Source organism: Hemiscyllium ocellatum, chromosome 8, assembly GCF_020745735.1.
Source record: "Hemiscyllium ocellatum isolate sHemOce1 chromosome 8, sHemOce1.pat.X.cur, whole genome shotgun sequence".
NCBI lineage: Eukaryota > Metazoa > Chordata > Chondrichthyes > Orectolobiformes > Hemiscylliidae > Hemiscyllium > Hemiscyllium ocellatum.
In genome coordinates this window covers 65,217,959-65,237,110 of record NC_083408.1, presented here as the reverse complement: position 1 = coordinate 65,237,110, position 19,152 = coordinate 65,217,959, and the positions used below count along the sequence as shown (strand labels likewise).

Here is a 19,152-nt window from a genome sequence, read left to right as displayed (position 1 = left end):
ATCTACCTTGCCTAGTCTTTAGAATTTTACAGGTTTCTACAAAATCCCCCGTAATCCTTCTAAACACAGGCAAATACAATCGTACCCAATTCAACAACATCACATACCTCAGTCTCACTATGCCAGGGTAAGACTTTGCTGCACTTTCTTTATAGGAAGAGCATTCTTTCTCAGATAATGAGACCAATAATATGCCCAGGTGTGGTCTCACTGAAGCCCTGTATAATTGTGGCAAGACATCCCTGCTCTTATAATGGAATTTTCTCACTGTGAAGGCTAACAAACCCTTTTCATTCATCACCACTTGCTGCACCTGCACACCTATCTTCAGTGACCAGAGTACAAGGCCGCATAGATCTTAATGCAAACTCTGCCCTCTCAACTTCTCACAATTCAGATGATAATCTGCTTTCTTGGTTTTGCTACCAAGGTAGATAACCTCACATTTATTCACGTTATACTGCATCTGCCATGCATTTACCCATCTCACTCAACTTATCAAATTTACAGTGAAGAGTCCCTACATCCTCTTCAGTGCACCACACAGCTTTAAGTCATCTGCAAATGATCCCAGATTATGTTATTTCAGGACAAATAAGGGCTCAGACTGAAATTCGGCTTTTTATTAACAACACGATGGTCCTTCACTGGAACATTGTTGCAGATTTTGTTTTAACAACAAAATAGAAGTTTATTAACCAAAAGAAATGAAGATAAAATAGAATAATTACTTTCAACATATATTCAACTATTTAAAACACACAGTAAAAGTACAATGCCAAAACATTCCTGTCCCAATTCCAAAAACATTATAAACCACTAAATAGTATCCAATAGTAAATCTTACATCATACTTATACCAGAATTCATTTCTTCAATAGCTCTATACATTTAAAATAACTGTGAGTTTATCTTGTGGACTGGAAACACAGCCCCTACCTGGAGTTATCATGCACCTGAGTTTAAACAAACTCAGCAGTCCTCTTCAAGATTTTATCCCAACACTTATCAGGGATTATCACCAAACCATTAGTCTAAAATAATCTAGTTTTACTCTCTTCTGCTCTCCTTAGGAGCACTGCTGTGTACATGCATCCTCATAGAACTGCCCAAAACCAACTAAAACTGACACAAAAATCTCTCTCTCTCAGTTTTGGGTATTTCTTTTAAGCTTAAAAATAACACCCAATCTAGAGATTTCTAACAGACTTTAAAGCACAATGGCGTGCCTTGCTAGAGTAAACACAAACCCATTTGGTTATTAAGACCTCAACAAACTGTGTTAAAAGCAATTGCCATGGCTGTAGTAATGCTTATAAGCTAATTATTAACTTCAGGCACACAGAAAACCTACATGTTATGATCCAATAATTCAAAATCCAACCTTTAAATAACTGATATTACACTCACACAATGTATCTTCTTGTGTATGTGTTTCCCAACTTTACTCCTAAAAGTTCTGGTCCAAAATTTATATTCATCACCCAACAAAGGATCCTAGATCCCTAAGCCCTGGAAATGTTACTTCCCTTACTTGTTCCACATAAACGCGTGGTTGCCACTGGTTCAATAAGAAAAGAATGTAGTCCGTAAAGGACATTAATTGCCCATTTTGATGTCTCAATTGCAGCAAGGTGACAAGGCCATCAAGTATTAAGTTAGCTTTCTCCCCCAGATTTTTCAGCTGGCTTAAATGTCCGTTGTCAGTAAATCCACGATGGAGGTGGGTTTAAATTCATTTCCAGCTATCATTCTGGTAAAACTGTGCTGCAGTTTGAGGTGTGGTACCCAGAATTGTTCGCAGTACTGCACATTGGTGTAATTAGAACCCTGTATAATTGAAGCATGACCTCTACTCCTTTGTATTCTCAGTACATTATATAAAAGTCCGTATTCTATGGCCTTTAATTGTTTTCCATACTAGTATTTTAATAATGCATGAGCCCACATCACTTCAGAGTTCCACTGTCTCTAGTTTGTCATGATTTATAAGGCAACTTGTTCTATGCTTTTTCGGTTCAATGCCAATGACCTCATTAGACTACACTAAAGTCCATTTTTTGTCTATTCACTTAATTTATCAATATCACAGTAATTTTATGCTTCCAACTACATTGGTTAAAATGTTGTCTAAATTCTAGAAGCTCTGGTCACAATCTTCCAAATATTCTCTGATATTTCAAGGGAACTGAAGTATTGCAGATTTTGTACCTGTCTGCTCTTTCTCCAACCTGGGACTATCTTTGATTGGTTCCAGTCATAGCCAGAATATCTCTTGTAATGGCTTCTTTTCCTATTAAACCATTGCCATAGGGAATTCCAAGCTATGTTTCTCTCTCTCCTGTCGTCCATCTATGTTTTCCCTCTGGATGACATTACCCAAAGAGCCAATGTTACTTGTACATATTTGCTGACAACACTGAGCTGTACTTGTTTTCTAACTTCTGGTCCACAGCTGCCTTTGTGTTTTAACCCATGTCTTTATTTGTAACAAGTCTGCTCCCCTATCACTGCTGTGTTATTAACCCACATTAGCTTCCCCCTTAGGCAATTCTGAAATTCTCATCCTTGCTTAAATTCTTCATGGTTATACACCCCACATCTGTCATATCTTTTAGGCCCACTACATTTCAAGATCTGTCTGCTCCCATAACTTTAACATCTTGTGTATTTCCAGTTTTTCATCAGCTCACCTAATTTTATCTTGTGTAACTCAGTGTCATGCTTTGCTTTTCAATGCTTCTGCGGAGCATGTTGGGATATTTAATTACGTGAAAGGCGCTGTATGAATATAGATTCTGGATCAGTGGTGCTGGAAGAGCACAGCAGTTCAGGCAGCATCCAAAGTGCAGCGAAATCGACGTTTTGGGCAAAAGCCCTTCATCAGGACCCTGTATGAATATAGGTCTAGGTAATCTGAAACTGGCAATGGATAAGCTGCAATTTCATCACCCAACCACAAAAAAGTCCAACTCCATGTCACTGATTTTGTTTGTTCAGAAGTTTCTTTGGCTAAAGCAGATAAGTTTTTTCAGCTTTTGTATTCTATTTGACCCTGAGGTGGACTCCCAGCCCCATGTCCTCATCACCAGGATTGCTATTCACACTTTGTTAATATCACTTGTCTCTGTTTAACTGTTATCTATAACTCAACCTATCTAATGTTGGCGCTCTTCTCAATGTATCTATCGCCTCCAGACTAGTTAATTACGGCATTTTCCTGGCTGGCTTCCAATCCTGCACTGACCATGAACTTCAGTACTCTGCTGCTTGAATCTGAATCGCAATCTGTTTTCCTGTACAGATCACGAAAATTGTGAAACTTACTGAAAATTAAATGCAGCTTCTATCTTGAAATAAAGTATCGGAATTTGTTTTCCTTTAATTAATTGAGAACTAAACGAGCATTTCTAACTCCATGACTCATTGCTCCAATGAGTTTTTGTTTTAGCCAAAACAGTAGCTTCCCTTTTTCTTTCTTGCCAAGAAGATTATTAAGATTATAGTTACTCACTTGTGTAGAAAGATGATGTCAAGTTACTTGTGCATAATGTGTTGAGGATTATTCATGTGCTCATTGTGCACTTTGTATTTATAAACAGCTCTTTTAAAAACTCACTTCTGGAAATATTTTTACAGTCCATTATTCATTGACTAGTCTATATTTATGGGGTTTAAAGATTCCAGAACTAGGTGCTGCTGTTACTAATCATTATACAGAAAGGATCCTGCAGGTATTGTTCCATTATGCATTGGTTGATACTGAGACATCTCCAGTGGTGTTTGATCAAAAACAAAATGGTTTTAATGGGGCAGTAAAACAAAATAACATCTGTTTTAAAAATAAATTGGATATAGTCTACTGACACACCCCAGAATCCCAAATATTATTATAGAAGTAATTACACATTTATCAGTCTAGCTCAATCACGTTCAGTTACCTTATTGATGCCTTTGAGCAAATAAGTGGAGGTATAAAGTTCAGCTTCAATGAGATTCTGAATAGTGAGTGCTGCTTTTGATCTCTTGATCTGTCTGAGATTTCACTTTGCCATATCTGCTCCTAGTTTATCTCTGTCGAGCAGCACTAAATAATAAAAGCCAGAAAGAATGGCAATTTGGGGAAAAATAGTTGTTTGATAATTGTCCAGGCTAGGTTAGATAGGAATGCAGTGGTTGGGAGATAGTCAGGAATGGAGAGCTGGAGTGCGGTTAGCTCAGTTAGCTAGACAGCTAGCTTGTGTTTCAGAATAACACCTATAGTAGGTTTGATTCCAATTCTAGCTGATGTAGAATTGAGGTCTTCCCCATCATTCTACCCTGCAAATTGTCAGGGCATAAGCCAAGGCTTGGTGATCTTTAAATGATCAATGATACAACCTGGACAATGCGGTGGGAATAGGACAGATGTAGGGAACAGGATTTACTATGTCTGTGTATATGCATTTTAATTGCATTTTGTTTTTAACTTTTCCATATCTCAGTTTTCCACTGAAAAGAGGTAATCTTAGAGCAGAGGAAGTGTCCATCACACTTAATCCACTGTTGGAACTCAATCGACTGAGGACTTTAGCATTTTCAAGTGGAAATTTTTATAGTCTATGACCTACGCTATTTGAATTCCTGATAACTCAAAAGTTTGCCTCAGTGCTCCTTCTGTTTTTTTCCAGTATTTTAGGCATAGTTATTAGGTAACTTTATATGTAGTTAAAATATCTTTTTGTCAGATGTCATTCAAGCCCACTTTCAGGGACTGAATGTTAATACAGGAGAACTGAGGGAGTTCTGCACTGACTTCCAGATTGGCTTTCAGATGAACCATTGAGCTGAAATCCATGTGCCATGGAAGAGCACAGAACACAACATCAAAGAGCCTATAGCACTGTTTAAAAAAAATGGAGTTCCCTTATTGTCCTCAGTAACTCTTAATCGCTCAGTCAATACAACCAAAAAAATTATTTGGTCATTTTAGACCTACCTGGGCACATGATAGTGGCTTTTTTTTTCGTTCTTCATGTTTGAAATGCTTGTTTATCTTTAGCTATGTTAAAAACTGGAAAATATTGAATTATTTGGACATTTTCTGGATTGAAAATATTTTACTAAGTAGCATTTACTTTGAAATAAAGTCAACATTTAGTGTGTACTATTTGCAAAAGGTCAGGTGACTTTGAAAAAAGGCAAGAAGGCTTTTAGGGAGGTAAAGTATGAAGTTCATGCCCTGTATTTGCTGGAAAACCTAGCTTTGAAAGGACTCTTGAGGCCTCTATGCTAATGGTTTCTTAACTCTTTCTGGAGTTAGTTTTTCGTTTTTCAGACTTGAGTGGTCAATAAGCATTGCAAATGGTCAGTAAGAGCTGCAAGTCTCTCTCTCACTTTGTTTCTTTCTCAGCAGAAGTTTCTGAGGACCTGATAAAGTTTCCAAATAACTGTATTTCTGACTACCTTTATAAACCCTGAAATGCTGAATCGTGGCCACTTTCCAAAGACTCAGATCCAGCTTAATTTCAGTGTGAACTGAAGATTTTCCATTGATCTATGGCTGTCAGCAATTTGATTTTTTTCAACAAGAAAACCGATAGACTATGAGGAATCTTTTGTTTTGTTTTTGTTGACCAACAAGAGCATCTATTCTTTTATCCTTTTTCATTTTAAATAAAATCATATGTGAGAGACTTGTGTGTGTGACTGTATGGGATTAAGTAGATATATTCTAATTCTGGATTATAATTTAGGTGTTAACCAGTTTGTCACTTGTTTTAAGAATAAGCTTTGTTTTGTGGTAAATGTATTATACTGAATTCACTAAAGAAGCCTGTGGAAGTTTTTTTTATTTAAGAAAAAAGTACACAAAAAGAGTGGTGTGACCGGTGGGGATTGATTACTTGTGCATTTCTCCCATCACAGTAATAACAATCACAGTTACACTTCAATGATTTGCCTTGTCAAGGAGGAAATTTGGATATCATAAATTTATGAAAACTATGATAAGTACTCAAGTTTGTGCTTTCTCTCAGTTTTTATTATTTTAAGAAGTTTTCACTGTAGCAAGATAAAGGCAGGCGCAATTAATGGAAATTTCCTTTGAATCAACAAGTTCAGCAATACAATTTAGTTTTCTTTCTAATTAAGTTTAACAAAATACCAAACAATATAGTTAGACAGAAGTGACAATTGACATAACAATATGATTATGTTTCACTGTGCTTATACTAATGGTAAATTCAAAAATCAAATAGTTTTCAGGGTGACAGTCCTCATGAAACAGATCCATATTGCACAGTACTGAAATTCTTTGTATTTGGTCTGCATTCAATAAAGTTTCTCAGTCTGCATCCTACACAAAGTATGAATCAATGCATTCTGATTATATTGCTGAGGTTGGCAGTATACTGCAGTTCAGCGACCTTCCTTGCATTTCTTGCGACTGCATCACAAAGGTTTGCAATTGCTTACTGCACAGACTCCTGTATATCTAAAAGATTGGACTAGATCGACAAGGTATCAGAACTTGTGTCATCAGGAATCCCTTCAGAATGCTGTAGCTTCCTCTGAGAAAATTATTTCAAGGATGTTAATTAATTCAGACCCTGTCATAGGCAGTATGTTGGAAACTCCTGAATACACTGCATAATTCAATCTAACTATCTGACCACAGTTGCAGGTGACTTGACGTGATCAATGACAACCATGTTTTCAACCAGATTAATTTCACAGGTCAGTGCAACATCAAGGGCCGAAGGGCCTGTACTGTACTGTAACGTTCTATGTTCTCTATGTTCAACCCTAATGGATCAATTGAGAACCCACTACCAATGGAGACTCATGGACTGCTGCTTGGATCCTATTACTGGAGTTGGAAGAACATTTATATGAATATGTTGGCAAAGCAGAGAATTTCTTTTTACTCAAAGAGAATTTCTTTTCACAACTTACCTACTTTAATCAGTGAGCTGTGTCAAAGCTGAACACAGTTGCAGCTTTTTTCTAATGCCACTCAATATTCCTGGGAGCTATAAATTATAGCATGCCCCCAAGTTTCTTGACCTAAAGGTTTCCATCCAGGATACTTTTGAGGCTCCAAATCATATTAATGGCTGGTCAGGCATTATTCTGATACTTGATTCTTAGGGTTACACAATGTTCCATACCATGCACTATTTCTCAGATAGTGAAGCAGTCCATGTCCATCCAGAGCAAAATTTAGACAACAACCAGGCTTGGCTGATAACTGGCAAATAACATTTGTGTCATGGAGTGCCAGGTAATGACCATCTCCAACAATTGGGAATCTAAACATAACCCTTTGACATTCAATGACTCTACTATCACTAAATCCCTCACTATCAACATCCTTGGGATAGCAATGGCCAGAAATTGAAACAGACAAACTGTAATTCTTAGGGGAGTTGACCAGATGGATGCAGAAAGATTGTTCCCCTTATGGGAGACCTAGAAATTGATGGAATTATCTCAGTAAGGTGTTATAGAGTCACAGAGTCATCAAGATGTACAGCATGGAAACAGACAGACCCTTCGGTCCAACTCGTTCATGCCGGCCAGATATCCCAACTCAATCTATTCCCAGCTGCCAGCACTCAGCCCATATTCCTCCAAACCTTCCTATTCATTTACCCATCCAGATGCCTTTTCAATGTTGCAATCGTGCTAGCCTCCACCACTTCTTCTGGCAGCTCATTCCATACACGTACCACCCTTTGTGTGAAAGGCAACGATGAGGAGGAATTTTTTCTCTCAGTGGTTAGTGAGTCTGTGGAATCATTTAATGAGTGTGCTGTGGATGCCAGATTGTTAAGCGTATTCAAGGTGAGGCAGACAAATTTTTAATCAGTAATGAAATCAAGTATAGTGATGCCATCGACAAGAAAGTGGAATTGAAGATTGAGATCAGCTATGATCTTGTTGAATGGCAGAGCAGACTCAATGATTTGAATGTCATTCTACTCCTATGGCTTATCGTTGTGTGAACATACCGTGACTGCAAGAGCAACTCAAAGACTAGGGATTCTGCAATGAGTAACTTGATTCCCGTCTCCTCAGTGCCTGCCCACCATCTGACATAATACAATTCGTGAGTAAAATGGAAACTTCAATTGCCCAAATGAGTGCGGCTTCAGCAATGCTTAAGCACCTCAACATGATTCAGGACAAAACATCCCACTTGATTGTTTGCCCATCCATCACCTTCAAAGCTCATTCCTTTTACTAGCGACGCACGGTGGCAACAGATGAATTGTGTTAGCCTACCAAACCTCCTTTACCACAAGATCAGATTTCTTCTTTATCATCAGCACCTTCTAACTCCATTACATTTACCATCCAGAAAGCCAAGGGAAAACACACTACCTGCAAGATTCCCTCCAAGCCTCTCAGCATTCTGAATTGGAACCGTACCGCTGAATAAAATCCCTGGAATTCCCATTCTGACAGTACTGTGGATGTTCCTACATCCAAAGAACTGCAGCCATTGAAGAACATTTTTGAGAAGTGTGATGCCGGAAAAGCACAGCAGGTCAGGAAGCATCCGGGGAGCAGGAGAGTTGACATTTCGGGCACAAGCCCTTCATCAGGAATCTGTGGAAATAAAACAGAGTTAATGTTTCGGGGCTCATGACTGTTCTTCAGAACTGACTTTTGAAGGAGGGTCACTGGACCTAAAGCACTAAGACTAAGATGGGGGAAGTCCAGAATTAGAGGGCAGAGGTTTAGGGTGAGAGGGGAAAGATATAAAAGAGACCTAAGGGGCAACTTTTTCACGCAGAAGGTATTAGGTGTATGGAATGATCTGCCAGAGGAAGTGGTGGAGGCGAGTACAATTGCAACATTTAAAAGGCATCTGGATAGGTACATGAATAGGAAGGGTTTGGAGGGATATGAGCTGGGTACTGGCAGGTGGGACTAGATTGGTTTGGGATATCTGGTCAGCATGGACGATTTGGACCGACTGGTCTGTTTCCATGCTGTACATCTCTGTGACTCTATAACATCTCTCTGTTAACTAAGTTCTAATGCCACGTATTTGTTGAAAGATTATTTCCTTGGTTTTCAGAGAACTTCCAAAATAACTACCACAGTAAGGCTCACTCTGATCTCTCCTTTGCCAGTGCATATCTTTCGGAGTCTTGAGATTGCTGTGATATGCCATTCTTTGATCAGTGAACATCTCTTTCTGTGTTCGGTGGTAGCTCATAGAGAATATGGATCCTTTTCTGACTGTACCAACTACCACCTTTTTTCTCAGTGGGTCATAGCAGACTATGTGATCACAAGGATTGGTATATGGAGGATGGCGGCTAGGGCATAGAAGAGTTCAAGCTCTGAAGTTATTGAACTCGATATTGAGTCTGGAGGGCTGTAGGGTCCGAGGAAGGATGTGTAAAGAGATTGCACGTCCATGGTGAAGAGGAGGCGTTAGGAGCTTGCAAACTGGAGATTCCAAAACTGGCATAAAGCATCAGAGGAATCATGGATGTAAGTGGACAGGACCCCTACAATAATATAATGTTGGGTGATTAATGTCACATTCCTGGGCAGTGTTTGATTTGACTTATTTATTGTTACGTGTATTTGTAATATGTTCAGCAATCTGAGAGGTGGGAATGGCAGGCTATATTCAGCACAACCTATTCAGAAAGTATTGCTAGTTTAAGACCTATGCAATTCTGATATAGATTTGAATTATTTAACCAGTGTTGTAAATTCATTCTCCTGATGTGACCGGAGATAAACTATTCATCAGCTGGGTATGTAGGAAACAAGGAGGAAAGTAAAGACTGCAGATACTGGAGATCAGACTCGAAGAGTGTGGTCCTGGAAAGGCACAGCTGGTCAGGCAGCATCCAAGGATTAGGAGAGTCGACGTTACAGGTATAAGCCCTTCGTCAGGAATGCGATGTAGGAAACAAAACATTTATGATTGCAAAACGTAAGTTTTACAGAATGAGGGTGAGAAGAGTAAACTGGATTAAAACTTGGTGTGAAAATGAAAACAGCCTGAGATAGAATTAAGAACAACTTTTCAAAGTGTTTATAAGTGGGTACTAATGTTGCCTTTCTGTGGGACTATTTCTCTTCAATTTATATATCAATTATGTGGATGTACTGTTGCCCAGAGGGAGTGGTGTCAATACTTTCAAATGGAGAGCTCATTGATTCTTTAGAAGACCAAAGGAAATCATAGAGTGATACAGCATGGAAACAGACTCTTTGGTTCAACTTGTCCACGCTGACCATATATGCTAAACTGATCTAGTCCCATTTCCCAACATTTGACCTGTATCCCTCTAAACCCTTCCTATTCACTTACCCGTCGAGTTGCCTTTTAAATGTTGTAATGGAACCCACCTCCACCACCTCCTCTTGCAGTTATTCTGATAAAAGGTGGGTTAAAGTAGCAGATGGAATTAAATAACAATGTGTTTGAGTGCATGCATTTGGTTAAAAAAGACATAACTGCAGTAATTATGCTATGAATGAAAATAGATCTACTACTTTGTAAGAACATTAGAATCTATACAGCAGTTCCACAGTATATTAAAGTTGATGCCTCAAGTTGATACGGTTGAATTTTTAGAAAATGGAATGAAACATTTTAATTTGACATGTCAAATATAAAAGCCAAGAAGCAACAATGAGTCTGTATAAAGCTTTGGACCTCAAATGGAAAACTATATGGGATGACCCACTCTGTGCTATATATGAAGGATAATGGAGATTTAGAAATTCAGATTCACTGGGAGGGTGTCAGATTGAAAAAGTACAAATAAAAATCAAGATTTAGAGGGGAAAAAAATTATTTGCTTATGTAGAGGTAAGTAGTCTGAAATAGTTTTCAAATATTATAAGTCACTGTTTAATTTTCCAGTTTTGAAATGCATTTAACAGTACTCTAGTAATTAAAACTATTGAGGGCTCTAACTTAATCTGAGATCATCTTTTAAAAACATTTCTCTTAACTGTTGCATAAATTTCATGTGTAATAAAATGTTGAAAATGTTTAAATATCAGAATATTTGAACACTTTGTCAGAATCAGTTTTGTTAAAAATAAGACTGAAATTATGAATTATATTTGTTTCTCTTTCCCTAAAACTTCTTTCTTATCCATAAATTTTTTTATTCTTATTTAGGATGAAATTGCCAAGAAAAATTTTCTTCAGAAAGGTTCAACTAACCAACAGAAACGGGAGCTGAGCTTTACTAGTAAAGGAGGTGATGTCAAAGCTATCAAATTTAATGAAGATGTAAAGGATAAAAGCCAAAATAAACCAGAGTCAACAACAAAGAGGTCCTTGAGCACAGCAAGGCCTCTGCAAAAGCAGCCTAAGGAACCTTGTGAAAGTAAAAATCTGAGAAGCAAGGCTGTTGTACAGTCATCGTTGCAGAAAGAGCAAAGGTCAAAGGTGAATTTTGTGCATATGTTATGAGATGTTGCCGTTCAACTTTATACTGTTGTGTTAAGGAAATAATTTTAAGAGCCAGTTTAATGGTATGTTTTTGTAGAAATGCAATATGAAAATATTGTCATGTTAAGTTTGAGTGCCTTGTCACGATTTGTTCCACAATATTTTAAGACATATACTCAAAGAAACCCTGAACATATAAATTACATCACTGTAATAATATAAATTTAACTGAATTATTTTGGAAAACTTCACTTCTACATTTCCAATTACAGTAACTCTTGCATGGTTTCACAATACCAACACTTTAATGATTGCGTGCAGAGAGTTGGATAGGATTTTCACCCAAGCTGGAAGACAGTACAGAGGCAGGCAGCGTACACGCTGTTGCTGGCATTCTAGATTGTCAGCACACTCCCACTCTCCCCAGGCTACTCTCCTAGAGGTGGGATTGTGATTGATAGGGCTAACCACCCATAAATGGTAACTATTTAAGCTGGGTAAATGATCTTTTAAACTCTATTGTCAGAGGCTGACTAGAATTTTATCAGGGACAATGCTAGCTGCCTGGAGGTATCATCCTGGCAACATATCAGATCACCAACACGACAACCTGGCTGTGAAAACTCTGGACATTTCTTCAGCCAAAGTTATGCCCACAGACTGTCCTGTGCAGGTGTTCTCTCTCCACCTTGGTGGCCCAACAGCTGAAGGCATTTTTTTAAGTTTGGAAGTTCAAAATCTTTTAGGGGGGATGTGTCAGGGTGAAGTGTCTTATTTCCATCTGAACTGAATGACAGGCTGTTGCTCCTCCTAATCAGTAGCATCTCAAGTGGCCCTCCACCCCTAATAGGATAGACTGCCTGTTCTCTGGCCACCAATTGGTCAATTTTTGCAAAATTACTGCTGGATAACTTTTAATGGCTCAGTGGTTAGCACTGCTGCCTCACGACACCAGGGACCCAGGCCTGATTCCACTTTCAGGGCGACTGTCTGCGTGGAGTTTGCACATCCTCCCTGTGTCTGCGTGGGTTTCCTGTTCGTGCTCTAGTTTCCTTCCACAGTCCAACTATGTGCAGGTTATGTGGATTGGCCATGGTAAATTACCCATAGAATCCAATTTAAATTTGAAAAAAAAAGGCATACCTTCACAACATTTTTTTAAAAAATTAAGTAACAAATCTGTGCACAAAAAGCCATTAGCCCTGACATACTTTCCACAGACTGGTGAGGTCACAGCTAAATGGTTTCTGTCTGTAACACATTAGTCATTGCACCTCAAGTAACCCAGTTTGTGAGATGCTTTGTGATGTGATAATACATCAATGCAAATCTTTAGGAAACAAAACATTGCAGTATTAAATTATCCAATTGGCATAGCATTCAATAGGCTTTACATCCATACAGTGGCACCTAATCCTTGCAGCGTTAAGTTAGAAACTGCACATCCATTTTCACAATGCCTCTGTTTTCCTCATTTCCAGTTAGCTGAGTAGTCCTTTATTGAAGATTTAAAACTGCATCTATTTAAAGAGCTTCTTTCCTCATTGCAGATCCTTTTCCCTCATCACCCCATTGCAGACCCTCTCCCTTCACCACCCTCCATTGCAGACCCTCTCCCTTCACCTCCCTTCATTGCAGGCCCTCTCCTTTCACCTCTCTCCATTGCAAACCCTCTCCCTTCACTTCCTCATTGTAGACCTCTTCTCATTTTAAAGCCCCTCTGTCTCTACTTTTCATTCCCTCTCTCTTTTCATTCCCTCTCTCTTTTCATTCCCTCTCTCTTTCATTTCTCTTGTAGTTTTTTTTTTGTAACTCTCTCCCTCTTTCACAGCCTAAACCCTCTTTTGCTGCCCCTCTGGCAAATGTGTTGAGCCTTTGCCCCATTTGTAGCTCCTTTCTCCACTTTGCAGCCTCACACTACCTTGAGACCTTACAGATTCTTGCGTTGGGCTATGGTCTCTCAGCCTTGCTCCAAGCTCACAATCTCATTATCTGAGCCCTGGCTTCAATCCTCGGGGCCTGGCCTCAGAGACCTACTTTCTGGCATTGCTGCCGGACCTTGCAGCCTTACTCTCTGGGCCTCTGCCTTGCAGTTTGTCCCTGGGCCGCTATCTTAGTTTTGCAGCGTCTCTCCTCAGATCCCAGTCTTATGACCTAGCTCCTCAATCCCCAACATCATATCCTGGGCTTCAGCCTCACTTCCTCTTCCCCGACTTGCAGCTTCACCCCCCCAGGATTTGATTTTGCCTCCTGTCTATCCCCAGCTTCGCTCCCGAAGCCTGATTGCTTTGATTTCTGTTCTCCGTCAACTTGTTTTTCACTACTCCACCCCTACTTCCTGGAGCCTTGCTGACTAATACCATTCGCCTTTTTGCTGCTGTTCCAATCCCAGGTTGCTTCTCTTCTGTGTTTGCTGCTGATTGGTTTATATTAAACCTAGATACGTGGACAGATGTCCTACTGTCAGGTGAGATCAGCCAATAATGCACTGATTGTGGACTCAACTTTGGTTCAATTTAATCCTGGGCTTATCTACTAATGACTTTAATAAAACGTTCCAGAGCCTGCAATTTGTTAGATCTAACATTATTGAATAAGTTTTAAATTGATTGATTTGAGAAAAAGATAATAGATTTTGTTGTGATTGAGGTAGGAGGAGTGCACGCACCTTCTGAAGTCCCAAAACTCCACTCGGCACAGCGTAAAATTAAATACTTTACCCAGTTACCAATAAATCCAATTATGTACTTTGTTGTCTATATTAAGATTTGGAATGGAAAAAAGGATCATCAGTCAGGTTTCTTTAAACAGGAAAATTATTGATTTATTTGTGTAAAATGACTTTTTTGGCAAAGATGTAAAGCTGATTAACACAGTTTGAAATGGGAAAATATAAGTGTTAACCCTTCTAAATCACCAAAGCGACACATTTCTTTCTGCAGGGATTAACTTTGGGGAAAATATGAAACACTTTATCAATACTTGTTGGTTTTTGAAGAAGGAATAAGGTGTGAAATGTTCAAGATGGTCATTTTGTATTGGGAGGGATATGGATGAATGGATATGATATGAGAGTTAAATGATGTGAGTGAGAGTAAATGGACTTGGGTGGGTGTGTGAGGGTGAATAGATATGGGTGGGTGGGTGAGGTTAGGTGGATGGTTGGGTGAGGGTGGATGGTTGGATGTGTAAGTGAGACTGAATCTGACAGACACCCACCCTCCCCCACCCCTTAACACTTGTCATTAAAAGCAGTGTGGGGAAGGATGAAAATGCATGCTATAAAACAACCCATTTTTGTGTGCATTTCACTGAGACCAGTTTGGAGTGTGACCCAGGAGAGACGAATCTAGGTCAGTGTTAGTTAAATCCAGCTCTTTAGCTCATCCCTGGTTTGCCCATCACTTTCATAAGTGATTAGGATTTGAGATCTAGTCTTTCTATTTCTTTAGTTTTGTTTCTTAACCGAAAAGGCAATAATAAAAAGATTCAATAGTTAGCTCTGCTAATTAGCATTCTTCAATGTTCTTTTTTATTAAATACTCATTTAACTTATTGATTTATTACTTTTGAGTTTTTTTTCTGAAATTCATGTGTACCATTGTGGCAAACATTATTTTTTGGAGGTTTTCTCGCTGGACTCCTGAGTTAGACAGAATTGGAAATCAGGTTGTAAGTTTGCTCACTGAGCTGGAAGGTTTGTTTTCCGATATTTCATCACCATGCTAGGTAACCGCATCGGTGAGCCTCTGGTGAAGCACTGGTGTTATTGTCCCGCTTTCTATTTATGTGTCTTGGTTTCTTAAGGTCTGTGATGTCGGTTCCTGTTCTTTTTCTCAGAGGATGGTAGATGGGGTTCAAACCAATGTGTTTATTGATGGCATTCTGGTTAGAATGCCAGGCCTCTAGGAATTTCCATGCGTGTCTTTATTTAGCTTGTCCTACGATGGATATGCTTTCCCAGTCAAAGTGGTGTCCTTCCTTGTCTGTATGTAAGGATACTAGTGATAGTGGGCCATATCTTTTGGTGGCAAATTGGTATTCATGTATCCTGGTGGCTAGTTTTCTGCGTGTTTGTCTGATGTAGTGTTTGTTACTGTCCTTGCATGGTATTTTGTAAATGACATTCGTTTTGCTGGTTGTTTGTATAGGGTCCTTTAGGTTCATTAGAACATAAGAACTAGGAGTAGGCCGTCCAGCCCTTCGAACCTGCCCCGCCATTCAATAAGGTCATAGCTAATCTTTTCATGGACTCAGCTCCACTTACCCACGCTCTCACTGTATCCCTTAATTCCTTTATTTTAAAAAAATCTACGTTAGCTTGAAAAGCGTTCACTAAAGTAGCAGCAACTACTTCCCTGGGCAAGGAATTCCATAGATTAACAACCCTCTGGATGAAGATGTTCCTTCTCAGTTCAATCCTAAACCTGTTTCGTCTAATCTTGAGGCTATGCTCTTTTGTCCTAGCTTCACCTGCCAGTGGAAACATTCTCTCTACTTCTATTTTATTGATTCCCTTCATACTTGTATATGTTTCTATAAGATTCCCCCACATTCTTCTTAATTCCAATGAATTTAATCCCAACCTAATCAGTCTCTCCTCATAAGCCAACTCCCTTAACTCTGGAGTCAACCTAGTGAACCTCCTCTGCACCCCCTCCAATGCCAGTACATCTGGCATTCCCGACTCAGGTGACTGACTGTGTGGAGTTTGCACGTTCTCCCCGTGTCTGCGTGGGTTTCCTCCGGGTGCTCCGGTTTCCTCCCACAGTCCAAAGATGTGCGGGTCAGGTGAATTGGCCATGCTAAATTGCCCGTAGTGTTAGGTAAGGGGTAAATGTAGGGGTATGGGTGGGTTTCGCTTCGGCGGGTCGGTGTGGACTTGTTGGGCCGAAGGGCCTGTTTCCACACTGTAAATCTAATCTAATCTAATCTAATCTAATCTAATCTTTTCTCAAGTAAGGAGACCAAAACTGCACACCATACTCGATCTTGTACAACTGCATCATTACCTCTCTGCTTTTAAACTCAACCCCTTTAGCAATGAAGGACAAAATTCCGTTTGCCTTCCTAATTACTTGTTGTACCTGCAGACCAACCTTCTATGTTTCATGTGCAAGGACATCCAGGTTCCTTTGCATAGCAGCACGCTGCAACTTTTTACCATTCAAGTAATAATCTTTTTTTATTGTTACTTCTACCAAAATGTATGACTTCACATTTGTTAACATTGTATTCCACCTGCCAGACTTTGCCCAATCACTCAACATATCTGTGTTCCTTTGCAAAGTTTCACAGTCCTTTGCACACTTTGCTCTGCCACTCATCTTAGTCTCATCTGCAAACTTTGACACCGTACACTTGGTCCCCAACTCTAAATCATCTGTATAAATTGTAAATAATTGCAGTCTCAATGCCAATCCCTGAGACACGTCACTAGTCACTGATTGTCAGTTAGAATAGCACTCATTTATTCCCACTCTTTGCTTCCTGTTAATCAACCAATCCTCTATCCATGCTAATACTCTACCCCTAACACCATGCATCTTTATCTTATGCAGCAGGCCACTTGTGCAGCACCTTGTCAAAGGCCTTTTGGAAATCTAGGTGCACCACATCCACTGGGTCCCCGTTGTCCACCTTACTCAAAATTTCAAAAGATTTGTCAAGCATGACCTGCCCTTCATGAAGCCATGCTGCATCTGTCCAACAGGACAATTTCTTTCGAGTTGCCCTGCTATTTATTCCTTGATAATAGACTCAAGCATCGGTCCCCACTACAGTGTGGTCTATAACTTCTCATCCTTTGTCTACCTCCCTTTTTAAATAGTGGCGTCACAGTTGCTGTTTTCCAATCTGCTGGAACTGTCCCAGAGTCCAGCCAATTTTGGAAAATTACTGCCAGTGCACCTGCTATTTCTCCCGCCATCTCTTTTAGTACCCTGGGATGCATTCCATCAGGGCCAGGAGACTTATCTATCCTTAGCTCCATTAGCTTACCCAACACTAACTCTTTCCTAATAATGATTGTTTTCAGGTCCTTCCCTACCTTAGTCTCTTTGTCAATGACTGGAATGTTATTAGTGTCCACCACTGTGAAGGCCGATACAAAATACCTGTTCAATGCCTCGGCCATTTCACCATATCCCATAACTAAATGCCCCTTCTCATCCTCTAAAGGACCAACATTTACTTTAGCCACTCATTCATTTTATATATTTATAGAAATGTTTGCTGTCTGTCTTTATATTCTGTGCTACGTTGTTCTCATGTTCAATCTTACTTTTCTTTATAGCTCTTTTTGTGGCTTTCTGTTGACCTATAAAGTTTTTCCAATCTTCTAGTTTCATGCTGTTTTTGGCTGCTTTGTATGTCTTTTTCAATTTGGTAGCCTACCTTATTTCATTCGACACCCATGGCAGATTACCCCTTTTCTTACACTCCCTCCTTTTCACTGGAATATACCCTTGCTGAGCTCTTTGAAAAATTTCTTTGAAAGTCCTCCACTGCTCGTCATTTGTGCCACCATAAAATCTTTGTTTCAAGTCTACTTTAGCCAGGTCCTCCGTCATTCTATTGTTATCCGCCCTGTTCAAGCACAGGACCCTGGCATTGGATTTTATTTTCATACTCTCCATCTGTATTCTAAATTTAACCATACTGTGATCATTCCTTTCAAGAGACTCTTAACTATGATGTCATTAATTATTCCTGTCTCATTACACAGGACCAGATCTAGGATAGCTTGCTCCGTTATTGGTTCCATTACATACTGTTCAAGAAAACTATCACGGATACACAACAAACTCCTCCTCAAGGCTACCCTGACTGACTTGGCCTGACCAATCTACATGTAAATTAAAATCCCCGATGATAATAAGCATACCATTTTTACAGGCATTAGTTATTTCTTTGTTTATTGCCCCACCCTGATGTGATGTTGTTATTTGGTGGCCTTTAGACAATGCCTATCAGTGACCTTTTCTTCTTAGAATTTCTCATTTCCACCCAAATAGATTCAACCTCATTCTCCATATCATCTTTCAGCACTGCTCTGATGTCGTCCTTGAATATCAAAGCGACACCACCTCCCTTACATTCCTGTCTGTCCTTCTGAAAATTCTGGTACCCCTGGATATTTAACTCCCAATCGTAACCATTCTGTAACCATTTCTATGTAATGACTACCAAATCATACTCATTTGCGATGATTTGTGCCGTTAACTCATCAACCTTGCTTCAAATGCTACAAGCATTCAGGTAAAGTGCCTTATGTTAGCTTTCTTCCCATCATGATTCACAACATCTCTAATATCTCCTGAGTTATCCTTCCTTTCTCCTTCTTTCATAGTCTGGCTTGAACTTAAACCCTCCTGCATACGTGCTAACCTGCTGCTCACCTTTATATTTATCATCATACTTCCCGTCGCTTTCTCTTTCCCTCCTCACCCCCCCCCCCCAACTCAAAAGTTTAAAGTCGCTATTTAAGTGTTGGTAGGTTTGTGGGCTACCATGATGCCAAAGAGTCTGAGTAGTCTCAAAAATCGCAAAATTGGAAATGTCCCCACCCAACCTCCCCATGCTGAAAGCTCAGAAAGATCTGATCTCGGGTGGCATTCTCCACTTCAATCTTCACTGCAATTTCTTCTAATATATTTCTTCTAGCTACCTTTTTTAAATCCTTTTGATATTTATATTCAATCCATGTCCTAAACATTTGGCTTTTA

General features: G+C 39.5%; 1 protein-coding gene across 3 annotated transcripts in view; it reads left to right on the top strand.

Annotated features, from left to right (window-relative positions):
* kiaa0586 (KIAA0586 ortholog) overlaps nucleotides 1-19,152 on the top strand; it is a 533,649-nt gene that overhangs the window by 288,950 nt on the left and 225,547 nt on the right. For all 3 annotated transcript variants that reach the window (XM_060829108.1, XM_060829107.1, XM_060829109.1), the window contains exon 15: nucleotides 11,150-11,422. In XM_060829108.1, coding sequence (XP_060685091.1) covers nucleotides 11,150-11,422 — 273 coding nt within the window. The remainder of the gene's footprint in view (nucleotides 1-11,149; nucleotides 11,423-19,152) is intronic.